At 33.2% G+C, this 13,267-nt stretch overlaps 1 protein-coding gene and 1 long non-coding RNA gene across 3 annotated transcripts in view; one reads left to right on the forward strand and one right to left on the reverse strand.

Annotated features, from left to right (window-relative positions):
* katnal1 (katanin p60 subunit A-like 1) overlaps positions 1 to 7,251 on the reverse strand; it is a 25,053-nt gene extending 17,802 nt beyond the window's left edge. For both annotated transcript variants that reach the window (XM_087269363.1, NM_001007431.1), the window contains 3 exon segments: positions 7,169 to 7,251; positions 4,603 to 4,850; positions 120 to 280 (listed from right to left, as the gene is read on the reverse strand). Coding sequence is in view for 1 of the 2 variants with exons in the window: in NM_001007431.1 (NP_001007432.1) it covers positions 120 to 280; positions 4,603 to 4,764 (323 nt within the window). In the remaining variant the exon portion in view is untranslated.
* Positions 6,978 to 12,046, forward strand: LOC147835134 (uncharacterized). The gene is made up of 3 exons (XR_015501387.1): positions 6,978 to 7,068; positions 7,180 to 7,256; positions 11,207 to 12,046. It is a non-coding gene; the product is annotated as an uncharacterized LOC147835134 (long non-coding RNA).
* The last annotated feature ends 1,221 nt before the right edge of the window (positions 12,047 to 13,267 follow it).

Here is a 13,267-nt window from a genome sequence, read left to right on the forward strand (position 1 = left end):
AAACTAAATGCATTTTCACCAAATTCTTCTTGTATTTCTATCAGTGCTGTCTGCTAGAGCAGTGCATGAGTGAGCAGCCAGTGACAGCACTGAAGCCTGAAAATCTCTGTCTGCTGTACCTGTGCTCCGCTGGGGTTGGAGGAGGCCACACATCAGGGTCCCTCGGGCCCTCCTCAGGCACAGGGTTGGGGAAATCAACCGCTTTGTCCACCTTGAAACTCTCCAGGGTGCTTACAATGCTTTTCACCTGCTCATATTCCTCTGCCAGTTCCTGCCGTACCTGGATTTAGAGAGGAGGGGAAACTGCATTAATCTGAGTCCTTCAGAATACATTCACTCTACCAGCATCATTATATTTTATGGGTAATCAGGGCTTGACTTTAACACCCGCCAACCCACTAAATGCTAGTAGATTTCACTGGCGGCTGGTTAGACAAACACCCTCACTAGCCACTTTGGCTAATTGAAAATAATTTTTGAATTGCCAGTGCTGCCTTGTCACTAAATATTACGATGATAGTTTAGGACTGTTTGTCAATATGCGTGCAAATGTGATCTTAGAATCGAAAAGCAGCAGGACTGATAAGTGTAAACATGAGCAAAAGATAGCAGGCAAATACCGAATGATGACAGTGTCGTGCGCACAGCTGATTTGATGCATGTGAGTGCTTAAAAGCACCCGAGTCCCGTTTCCTTGTGTGAAGCAACTGTGGCTGGAAACGCAACTGTTGTTACCACAGTCCTGCTGCTTTCAAGAGCTTGAGATTTTTTGTAAGCAGCAGCAGTTGCCTTTTTCGCTTTAACCATACTTTGAACAGATTATCAATATGCCTAACATTAACGGAGTATTAACGGAGTAATTTTTAATTTTCAATGGCTTTCTTTTGCTTGTAGTTATTTTTGTTAATGTGGTTTAATTATCATCCTTTACAATAACATTGCTTTAATAGGAGATTCCCTTTCTGTTTATCTATAGTTAACGGGTGATCTGGGACCTTTAGCCTGGACTGACTGTGTATAGCTTTAGATATGCGAGAACAATTTTTTTAATTGTTTTTTAAAAACATTTTTGTTGAATAAAAAGTTATATTTTGCTTGTTTTTACGCATTATAATAATAATTTGTGGCAAGGAAATAATTAGTTTGGTGTGGCCAGAGAAAAAAAAAGATGAATCCTTAGTGTTGAGCCTTAAAAAGTGAATATAAACTGTGAAATGTGAAATAAAACTATTGCAATGCGACAGTATGAAAGCAAGGTCACAACACACACACAAAAAAACTTAAATTAACGAGGAGGCATGTGGACATAACACAACATCTATATCAAGTAATTTTAGCATGCCAAAGTCAAATGTATGCATATAAAATATATTTTCCCGACAACAAAATTGTGGCATGTGAAAAGGCCGGGTGGCTAGTAATGTTGGAAAACTACTAGCCACAGTGGCTGGTGATCAAAAAAGTTAATGTCAAACCCTGTGGGTAATCAATATAATGTGGATAAAAGAAGCCTCTTATGTTCAACACAGATTCTTTTACTGCCATCACACTGAAAAACTGAAATATTATTACAATTTTAAAATAAATTCTTGTGTATGTGACTATATTTTAACATGCCATTTATTACTATAATGCAAAGCAGAATTTTTAGCATTAGTGCTCTAGTCAAAAATTAAATATAAATAAATATACAAATAAATAAACAAATAAATAATAATTTTATATAATAAAACATATTTAAAAAGAATGTTTCAGATTTTATGCCTTTTAATTTTTGAACTGCAAATAATGTTTTTGCAGTTGATAATACAAATAAACAAGTGTGCATTTAAAATATATCAGTATTTAAAATATTATATATATATATATATATATATATATATATATATATATATATATATATATATATATATATATATATATATATATATATATATATATATGTGCCTTAAAACAGTATTTTACGTTCACTAATGCTGCATTTCTTTGATTAAAACAGAGCAATATTGTGAAATATTATTATGATTTTTAAAAGCCTAACCGATTTATTCCATTTATATTGACATTTTAATATTTTAGAGTGAAACATTGTGCCAAACTATTCAAAAGTCTGAGGCAAGTTTCTTTTAAACTTTCTATTCATCAAAAATTAAGTTATTTCACAAATAATTTTATTTTATATTGTAATTATATTTCACAATATTACTCCATTAAGATCAAAGCAATGAGTTATTGGTGACAATTTTATTGTCTTGGCATATTTTTTTGTTTTATTGTATTGTCAACTGCAAAAAATATTAGGCAGCAACTTTTTTTTGGATGGATAATAAAAAATAAATACTTTTGAGCATTCTGAATGATCGTGTGACTGGAGTAATGATACAGCTTTTTGCACCACGGTTATAAGTTCTTTTTTAAAATACATGAAACCATTTTAAACCGCACTTACATTTCACAATATCTTTACAGTAAATTCAATCAAATATATGCAGCAATGGTGAGCGGAAAATACTTTTTAAATCTTAATTGTTTCACATTTTTGATCAGCAGTGTACATTAAATTCTACAGTTAAAGTCAAAATTATTATCCCCCTTTATATTTTTCCCCAATTTCTGTTTGTTTATTCATTCATTAGGATAAACCCCTGTTTAACGGAAAGAAGATTTATTTCAACATATTTCTAAACATAATCGTTTTAATACTCAGTTTAAACTCATAGTTCTAATAACTTAATTTAACTGATTTCTTACCATGATCACAGTAAATAATATTTTACTAGATTTTATTCAAGACACTTCTATACAGCTTAAGATACATTTAAAGGCTTAACTAGGTTAATTAGGCTAACTAAGCAGGTAAGGGTAATTAGGCAAGTTATTGTATAACTTGATAAAAAAATGGGCTAAAGGGGGCTAATAATTTTCCTTAAAATGGTTTTAAACAAACCAAGAACTGCTTTTATTCTAGCCAAAATAAAACAAATAAGACTTGCTCCAGATGAAAAATATTATAGGAAATACTGTAAAAATGTTCTTGCTCTGTTAAACATATTTGGAAAATATTTGGAAAAGAAAAGAAATTTCCAGGAGAGCTAAAAATTTCAACTTCAACTGTATCAGTGCCCACAGGTTTGAAATTTACTTTCAGTGGTAGCTGGTAGCCACAAACTGAAACACACCATTTACCCAAATCACATAAATAGTTAACTATATGAGACAAACAATATATAATTAAATTTAACAATAATTTTAATATACACTGTGAAGTTTCAATGGGTAAAGTAAAAAATAAAAAAATAAATAAAAAAGAAGAAGACATCCACAATTTCTCTTACTTTTATGCTATTCAGGAGCCATGTGCACCCGCTGACAGGTTAAATCTGCTTCTCTCTTTCTTTCAAGTTCAAAGCAAACTTAAATGCCAAAGCATTTTACATAAGTAAATAAAATAGCCTATGTAACATATTAACATCATCACATTAATGAAATAATCAGCAAATGAGAAATAAAAAACAGAAAAAGGAATAAAAAAAAGTCAATATCTCTAAAAATGATCATAATTACAAGATTAAAAGGAGATTATTAAGCCAAATGAGTTGATTAACCATTACTAATGATGTACATCTTCTCCGCGTATATTGTAAAACTTGTAAAAGTTGTTTAGATTTTAAAAATGAATCATTAAATGTTTCTCTCGTTCTCGCAAATTGCGAAGCCAAGTGAATGGCCTTAAGTAAAAAGGTGATGTAAAAACGCATACAAGCTTTAGGAGGGAAAGCAAAAGTTGAATTTTTTGACATTTTAGGAGATTTAGAAACCCGGGCCAGACGAATTTTAAGGCCCAAAAAGGTATGTCTCTGTGGGTCTGTAAAGCACGCGAGACCGTAAGTGCGTGTTGACTAGGCATGAGCCGGTTCTGATGGTGTGATAACCTTGGGCAATAATATTATGGTTTCATGGTATCACGGTATTGTGATTACTGCTCTTAAATATGTTCTTTTTAAATGTTAAAAAAAAACTAAAACTCTTTCTCCCTTTGAAAACAATATATTTTATTTTGTGAAAGACTTATAATATTTTGGAGCAGCAAACATGTCAGGCTAAATAATTCAAATCAATCATTGACTTCTGCTGTCTTCATTTCTTTCAAAAACACAGATTTCTTCATGATTTAAAACGACATCTTTGTTTATTTTTTTCTGCCAGAGATTCTGTTGTAAATTAAAAAAATCTTCCTTATACCTTAGGAACAGTCCTACGGAAAATGTTGGCGGATTTAAAACATTAACTTTTCCAAACCGCTTTATAGCTTGAAAACGGTTATCATCCCATTCCTAGTGTTGACAAGTCTCGCGTGCACAGAACGTAAACGAGAGAAGATTTTCCGCTACTTGATCAACTGCAGATGTTTGGTTATATTGAGCGGATACAAAAAAAGTATAAAGGATGTTAATAACAATAAAAAAATGACTAAATATACCTGGGTGGCCCACCCAAGTAAAGTCTATGTGTGGGAAGCACTGCTGTATATATTTTGGTATTAAATAAACAATCACTCATACATATTCAGTTAGACAGTTATAAAGTATAAGAGAGTTTTACCTGTTGCCATTTGACTTTCTGTGCAGGATCTCTGAGGGACTGACAGTGCTTATGGATCTGCTGTATAACACCTTGATAGTACACCATAGAAGAGTCATAGTTCCCCAAAAGCGCGTATTCTCTTCCTTTCTTAGCGTTGTCGCAGATCTCAGTCAGATTCATGATGAGAGAGAAATCAGAATGTTTCTTCAACACGACTGGAGTTCAGAGATTCTAGTTTGAGAGCTGCTGATATCAGGCCATGAGTCCTGAAGAGAACAGAGAGGCTGATAAGATGATGCAGAGCTGAATCAATCATTTACACTGATACAATTACTCAGTCTCGACTGCTCAAACGCATACAAGATACAGTTTAGTTTTGGCTGTGTGTAACTGCATTTTTATTGTTAACAGTTAATGGTGTGTGAGAAAATATACATTCATTGAGTATATGAAAATAGAAAATGTGCGTATGTGTACATTTGTACAAGCTGCGTATGAAATAAATGTGACAAATGGAAGCTGATAAGAGTAAAAGGCTTTTTCTTAAACACTACTGCTATTCCCCAATTGACTGATTACATCAAAAATTGCAAACTTTTATTTGTATTACAGATTTTCTGTTCAAATTGTTTACTTTAAATATGCAAATTAGGCTTAATTTAATAAAATGTCACTAATTTGCATATATTGTTTGCATAATATTATATAATTATTCATTTGGGGGCAGCACGGTGGCTCAGTGTCATCTCACAGCAAGAAGGTTGCTGGTTCGAGTCCCGGCTGGGTAAGTTGGTGTTTCTGTGTAAAGTTTGCATGTTCTCCCCGTGTTGGCGTGGGTTTGCTCCACAGTCCCAAGACACGCGGTACAGGTAAATTGAATAGACTAAATTGGCCGTAGTGTATAAGTGTGAATGTGAGTGTGTATGGGTGTTTCCCAGTACCGGGATGCAGCTGGAAAAGCATCCGCTGTGTAATACTGGATAATTGGCGGTTCATTCCGCTGTGGCGACCCCATAGTAATACAAGGACTAAGTCGAAGGAAAATCAATTAATGAAAATTCTTTTTACTCTTTTTATCAGTCGTATATTAGAGTCAAGTGATTTTAAAAAGGGGAATTAATGTGTCTCGCTTTTATCACTCTAGGCTTATTATTATTGACAAAAAATAAATATTTATTTGTAGGAAATACAGTATATAAAAAGGAAAATTGTATACAAGCATATGCAAAGTAAAGATATATAAAAAGTTTGAGTAAAAACTACAAATATGTAGGCTTTTGTGATTAAAAGTTTGTTTTCTTTCTACTAGACCAGTGATGCCCAAACTAGGGTCCGCGGGACAAAGTTGCCCATGGTAAACTATGATTTGGCCTGCCATGCCAGCTGAGAAGAGAGTGAGAATCAATCAATCTATCTATCCATTTACATATGTGTCTGTATGTCTGTCTATATATCTATATATCTGTAATATATGTATCTGTCTGTCTGTCTGTCTATCTATCTATCTATCTATCTATCTATCTATCTATCTATTTATCTATTTATCTATCTGTCTGTCTATCTATCAATCTATGTCTGTCTGTCTATATGTCTAACTATTTGTGTATTTATGTATCTGTCAATTTACCTTTGGTCCACTGCACTCATTCAAGTTAGGTTTTTGGCCCTTCATAAGAAAAGGTTTGGGCACCCCTGCACTAGACTATACTCCATTAAACCTTACACTTTATGAAGAGCCAAAAAGCCCAAAATATAAATGTTATCATTCACAGTATGCAGCATATTTGGCATTTTTATATATTCATGATAAACTGCAACGTTCAATTTCAAGTGTTTTTTTTTCCGACCTGGTCTCCTTAAAGTGTATAAATTTGATGTTTTATTGTAATAACGTTTTAAAACGTACAGTAGTAACTGAGTCTTGAATAAATAAGCCAGTCTTCTCCACTTTTACATTACCTGACATTACCGTACCATGTAGATTGACTGAATACAATCAACATTAGAGGATTTCTATTTGGGTCTGAATGTAAATCTGCACTCACTACTAAACTCTGTTATACTAACCTTTGTCCTGACCACAAACAAAGCGACTGTCAAAATAAAGCATTTGTCGGACACCTGACGTGAGGCGCATAATAATTACCTTCCCAGGCGCCTCGTGTTTTTTTTAGTCGCGTGTTTTTTTCTGTATTTCCACCAAAATTATCTAAAGTGACAACACAAAACTAGTAATTCAAATTCAGTATGTTTTACTTAGTAAATCAAATATATCAATTCTTGCTTGCATGTAAGAGTAGCACTAACGTCATCGCCTTTCGTTTTCCTTGACAAGGGACTTGTAGTTTTTTCCGTTGTGCCTAAACCCAGACACACTATGAAACCAGCAATAACAAACTACATTACCCAGAAGGCAACAGTGGAAGACGCTCAAGATTTAGGCCAACGATAACAAAAAGGATTTGGAAGAAAACTAAATATAAAGTCAGTATGTTAGTTTATGGGTCCTTCTATGAACGTACGACATTATATATGCATTCAATGTTTAATTCCTCATTTGCATGCCAATGAGTAAATGTCTTACCTTTATTCAAGGCACTTTTACATTCGGCTGGTCCTCAGTCCGTTGCCTGCTGATGTTGCCATGGCCGCGGGAAGACGCGCACTGATGAGTGAGTGCATGTCTTGTGGGCGGGACTTGTGGTACCCTGTGTACACTTTATTTAGGCTATATTTTATAAAATATCCAATTTAGATATTTTTAAGCGAACTGTATTTGTCCTATCTATCTATCTATCTATCTATCTATCTATCTATCTATCTATCTATCTATCTATCTATCTATCTATCTATCTATCTATCTATCTATCTATCTATCTATCTAATCTGTCTGTCCGTCCGTCCATGTGTCTGTATGTTTACAGTTTTTCTCAGTTGCTTTGGTGCATTTCTCACAACACTATTTACATTTGTACAACAGTTAATGCATTTCTCAAAACAATTAGTACAAACTGCAAAACCTAGCTGATAACCTGCAAAAGCGTGTCACTTGCTCGAATGGATAGTTCATTCCTCAAAAGCAAGTATTGATGTCAATGAAAGTGTCAGTATCATCAAGATGAAGAGTCCCGACACCATTGTTTATGAACAAGATAGTCAAATGGCTTTGTCATGTTTTCATTATGACAGTTTACTCTGAACATTTTTTCCAATAAAGTCAGCTTTTGGTGACACTTCCTGAAAATGCTCAAGACAGCACTATATGCTATTTGCACTGAAAATTGAAAACTACAGTAAAGTTAGACATCACTGCATTTAGTGAGGTATCCGAGTACAAGACACTGAATATGTATGTTTCACATGTTTACTGCATTTGCATTTGCATTTGCATTTCTAATTTATTCACAGCATTGTGCAGAACAGTAAATACACCCTTATTTACAACAAACATAAACTCCCTTTGGGTAGAGCTGTGCACAACTGTAGACAATATTGCAGTGCATATTGGAACGGAACCAACACACACAGGTCTGTAAATCAATCAGAAAATTGTTTAATTTACAGTTTTTCTCAGTGGCTTTGGTGCGTTTCTCACAACACTATTTACATTTGCACAACAGTTTATGCATTTCTCAAAACAATCAGTCATTTGTGCAGATCATAGTAGCAGTTTCTCATTCCTTCCAACACATTGCAAATGCTTTTGGACATGCATCAGTTGCTTTCACACAACTCTCTGCTATTAATAACATTATCATCTGCTTATGTTATGTCAGTCAAAATTAAATAAACTTGTAAATGCTGAATAGTCATTCCATATAGAACTAATAGTCCTCTTTTCATTACTTGAGTCATTACACACAAAAATGTTGAACTAGTTGTCAAAATCTGTCTAGCAAATTTATAAAACAAAATTAAATCTTTATTTTTCTAAAAATGTCTTCTAAATTGAACAATTTCATAAATGAATTACAGAGCTGTGTTGTAGGTTCAGTTCCAATATGTACTGCAATATTGTCTACAGTTGTGCACAGCTCTACCCAAAGGAAGCTTATGCTTGTTGTAAATAAGGGTGTATTTACTGTTCTGCACAATGCTGTGAATAAATTAGAAATGCAAAGAGCAAATGCAGTAAACATGTGAAACATACATATTCAGTGTCTTGTTCTCAGATACCTCACTAAATGCAGTGATGTCTAACTTTACTGTAGTTTTCAATTTTCAGTGCAAATAGCATATAGTGCTGTCTTGAGCATTTTCAGGAAGTGTCACCAAAAGCTGACTTTATTGAAAAAAATGTCCAGAGTAAACTGTCATAATGAAAACATGACAAAGCCATTTGACTATCTTGTTCATAAACAATGGTGTCGGGACTCTTCATCTTGATGATACTGACACTTTCATTGACATCGATACTTGCTTTTGAGGAATGAACTATCCATTCGAGCAAGTGACACGCTTTTGCAGGTTATCAGCTAGGTTTTGCAGTTTGTACTTTTTGTTTTGAGAAATGCATTAACTGTTGTACAGAAATGCACTGGTGTTGTGAGAAACGCACCAAAGCGACTGAGAAAAACTGTAACTTAACTTGTAAATGCTGAATAGTCAGTCCATATAAAAGTAATAGTTCTCATTTCATTACTTGAGTCATTACATACAAAAATGTTGAACTAGTTTTCAAAATATAGCAAGTATTATTTTTTTTTAAATTAAATCTTTATTTTCCTGAAAGTGTCTTCTAAATTGAACAATTTCCTGAATGATTTACAGACCTTTGTGTGTTGTAGGTTCAGTTCCAATATGTTCTGCAATATTGTCTACAGTTGTGCACAGCTCTACCCAAAGGGAGTTTATGTTTGTTGTAAATAAGGGTGTATTTACTGTTCTGCACAATGCTGTGAATAAATTAGGATTGTAAAGAGCAAATTCAGTAAACATGTAAAACATTCTGTAGTTTTCAAATGTCTGTCTATTGCATTGGAAAAAATGTACCGAGTAAACTGTCATAATGAAAACATGACAAAGCCATTTGACTATCTTGTTCATAAACAATGGTGTCATGACTTTTCATCTTGATCACACTGACACTTTCATTGACATCAATACTTGCTTTTGAGGAATGAACCATTTTGAGCAAGTGACACGCTTTTGCAGGTTATCAGCTAGGTTTTGCAGTTTGTAATTGCAAATGCAATGCACTAGTGTTGTGAGAAATGCAGCAAAGCGACTGAGAAAAACTGTAAGACATTTTTAGAAAAAAATACATTTTAAAAGTTTTGATTTTTTAAAAGTTAATACATTTTCTTGACAGATTTTGACAACAAGTTCAACATTTTTGTATGTAATGACTCAAGTAATGAAATGAGGACTATTAGTTCTATATGGAATGACTATTCAGCATTCACACGTTTAGTTTATTATGACTGACATGACAAGCAGATGATAATGTTATAAACAGCAGAGAGTTGTGTAAAAGCAATTGATGCATGTCCGAAAGCATTTGCAATGTGTTGAAAGGAATGAGAAACTGCTACTATGATCTGCACAAATGACTGATTGTTTTGAGAAATGCATTAACTGTTGTGCAAATGTAAATAGTGTAGTGAAAAATGCACCAAAGCCACTGAGAAAAAACTGTATAAATATAAGACTTTTTGGCATATAATCAGTTACACTGATGAACATTTTACTGTGTGTCCTTGATAAACTGTTGCCAAAATCTTTGATAGGGATTTTTTCCCTCATTTTTTTCAGATTTTTTTTATTTCAAGTAAACTGGCTATACTCTAATGCACACAAAATTATTTATTTATTTATTTATTTATTTATTTATTTATTTATTTATTTATTTAATATTGTTATTAATAATAATAATAATACTATTATTATTATTATTATTATTATTATTATTATTATTATTATTATTTATATTATTAAAATATTATTAAAACTATTATTATTATTTTATCATCATGTTAATTATTATTATTATTATCATTATTATTGTTATTATCATTATTATTATAATGAGTATTATTATAATTTGTTGTAGTAGTAGTAGTATAATTATTATTAATATTATTATTATCATTATTATTATTATTTTAATTTTTTTATTTTTTGTAGTAGTAGTAGTAGTATCACTATTATTAATATTATTGTTATTATCATTATTATCATTAATATTATCATTATAAATAGTATTATTATTATTATTATTATTATTATTATTATTATTATTATTATTATTATTTCTGTTTGGAACAATGCAGTGTAACTTTGCTACAGTTTAAAGCACCCGTTGCATCAATGGTTTCTATCCAATGGGTAATCCTTTTTAGGCTTTTAATACACTAAAACAGTACAAATATGTTCATAATATAAATCTATAAAGATACATTAGAAATACAAAATACTAATAAATAAATAAATAAATAATAAGTAAATCTAACAATTGGTGTTAATTATATTTTGATTGATTGATTGATTGATTGACTGACTGACTGACTGACTGACTGACTGACTGAATGACTGACTAACTGACTGACTGACTGACTGACTGACTGAAAACCCCTCGACCCCAATATATAGTTTGTAATCAACAAATGTATCTTTACCACAGGATCTATGCAGTTGTATACTACCCACAGGAAATCCAAGCTCAGAAATAAGGGCATGAAAATGATGATGGCATGGACGGAGAGCAGCTGATATAATCAGATTGAAGAGTCACGGCCTCTATAAACATATGACAGTGGCGCAAAACACTCGTCTGGTGGCGCTGTACACCACTAAAACTATGCAGTTTGAGCAGATGAACAGCAGGCGGCTCGGATTAATCAAGATTTTCATCTGGTGATTCGTTCATGTGCTCTTTTTAAGCCCGTGTTTGTCACGAAAAACACACGAAGGCCTTAAAACTGGCTCAGTGTGTGGTGTTAAAACCATACATTCATATATATATATATATATATATATATATATATATATATATATATATATATATATATATATATATATATATATATATATATATATATATATATATATTACAATTATTATACTGCACAAAAATACACATCAATCAATCCAGCTCATTGTTTTTGCAATCTTTAGTCATATTGGTCTTAGAATGAGTTGGTCTTTAATAATAAAAACAGCTTAACAAAATCTTTCCTACAGTCCACATGGAAAGATTGAAATGTATTTTGATGAATAGGGACCATTTCTGAATTTCTGTGACCCACAATCCAAATATGTAAGGGGACAAAATAATAATTAAGCATATGCTATTGTCAACCCACCCTTCCTCTTTTTTGTATTTGTTTTGGTTTGGTTTATTTTCTCAGTTATGACGGAATTAATTTCTTTATTTTGTATTGTTCTGCTTTAATGTTAATGCTCTGTATTTGATATTCATCTGCATATTTGCAAATAAGAAAATCAATAAAAAGTTCAAATCATAACAGATTTACATTAGACATGCATTCATTTTCTTTTAGCTTAGTCTCTATTTTAGAGATCGCCACAATGAACCGCCAACTATTCTAATTTCACACAGCGGATGCCCTTAATAATGAATAAATTATTTGGTTTAACTTTGATTATAGAAGTTTATATAGTATGGGGGGCCAGAAACTAAAGGGAATGTATATGATCCCAGGTGGGATTTTGTTTCATTTATTTATTTATTTATTCATTCATTCTCCCTCAGAGGTCGCCACCGGGTAATGAACCGACAACTTATCCAGCATATGTTTTACTCAGCGGATGCCCTTCCAGCCGCATCCCAGTACTGTGAAACACCTGTACACTCTCATTCACACACAATACAGAGAATTGTATTCAATTTACCTATAGCGCATGTCTTTGGACTGTGGGGGAAACCGGAACATCCAGAGGAAATCCACGCAAACACGGGGAGAACATGCAAACTCCACACAGAAATGGCCCAAACCGGGATTCGAACCAGCGACCTTCTTGCTGTGAGGCGATAATGCTAACCACTAAGTCACCGTGCCACCCCACACTAGACATTAAGTTTGTATAGAGCAGGGGTCACCAATCTCGGTCCTGGAGGGCCGGTGTCCCTTCAGGGTTTAGCTCCAACTTGCCTCAATACACCTGCCTGGATGTTTCAAGGATACCAAAAAAGACCATGATTATCTGGTTCAGGTGTGTTTGATTAGGGTTGGAGCTAAACTCTGCAGTACTTAAATTGTACGAATTCATACGAATTAGCCACTAAATGAAAAAAGTAAGGAATTGGCGTGAGATTGTGTTGGCCCTCCAGGAGAAAGTTTGGTGACCCCTGATATAAAGTTTGCACATTTAGCTCTTCCATTAATGTTTAAATTGTTTGACATGATTTTGATTACAAGTTTCATTCATTTAGTAAAACAAGCCATTATTCACTCATTTTCCTTCAGCTTAGTCCCTTTATTAATCAGGGGTCGCCACAGTGGAATGAACTGTCAACTTATCCAGCATATGTTTTACACAGCAAATTCCAGCTACAACACAGTACTAGGAAACATCCAAACACACTCATGCACAAAGGCCAATTTAGTTTATTCAATCCACCTGTACAGCATGTCTTTGGACACGCCAACGTGGGGAGAGCATGCAAACTCCACGCAGACCACCAACTGACCCATCCAGGACTCGTACCAGCGACCTTCTT

The sequence above is a fragment of the Danio rerio genome, chromosome 10 (assembly GCF_052040795.2).
Source record: "Danio rerio strain M-AB ecotype USA chromosome 10, GRCz13ab, whole genome shotgun sequence".
Classification (NCBI taxonomy): domain Eukaryota; kingdom Metazoa; phylum Chordata; class Actinopteri; order Cypriniformes; family Danionidae; genus Danio; species Danio rerio.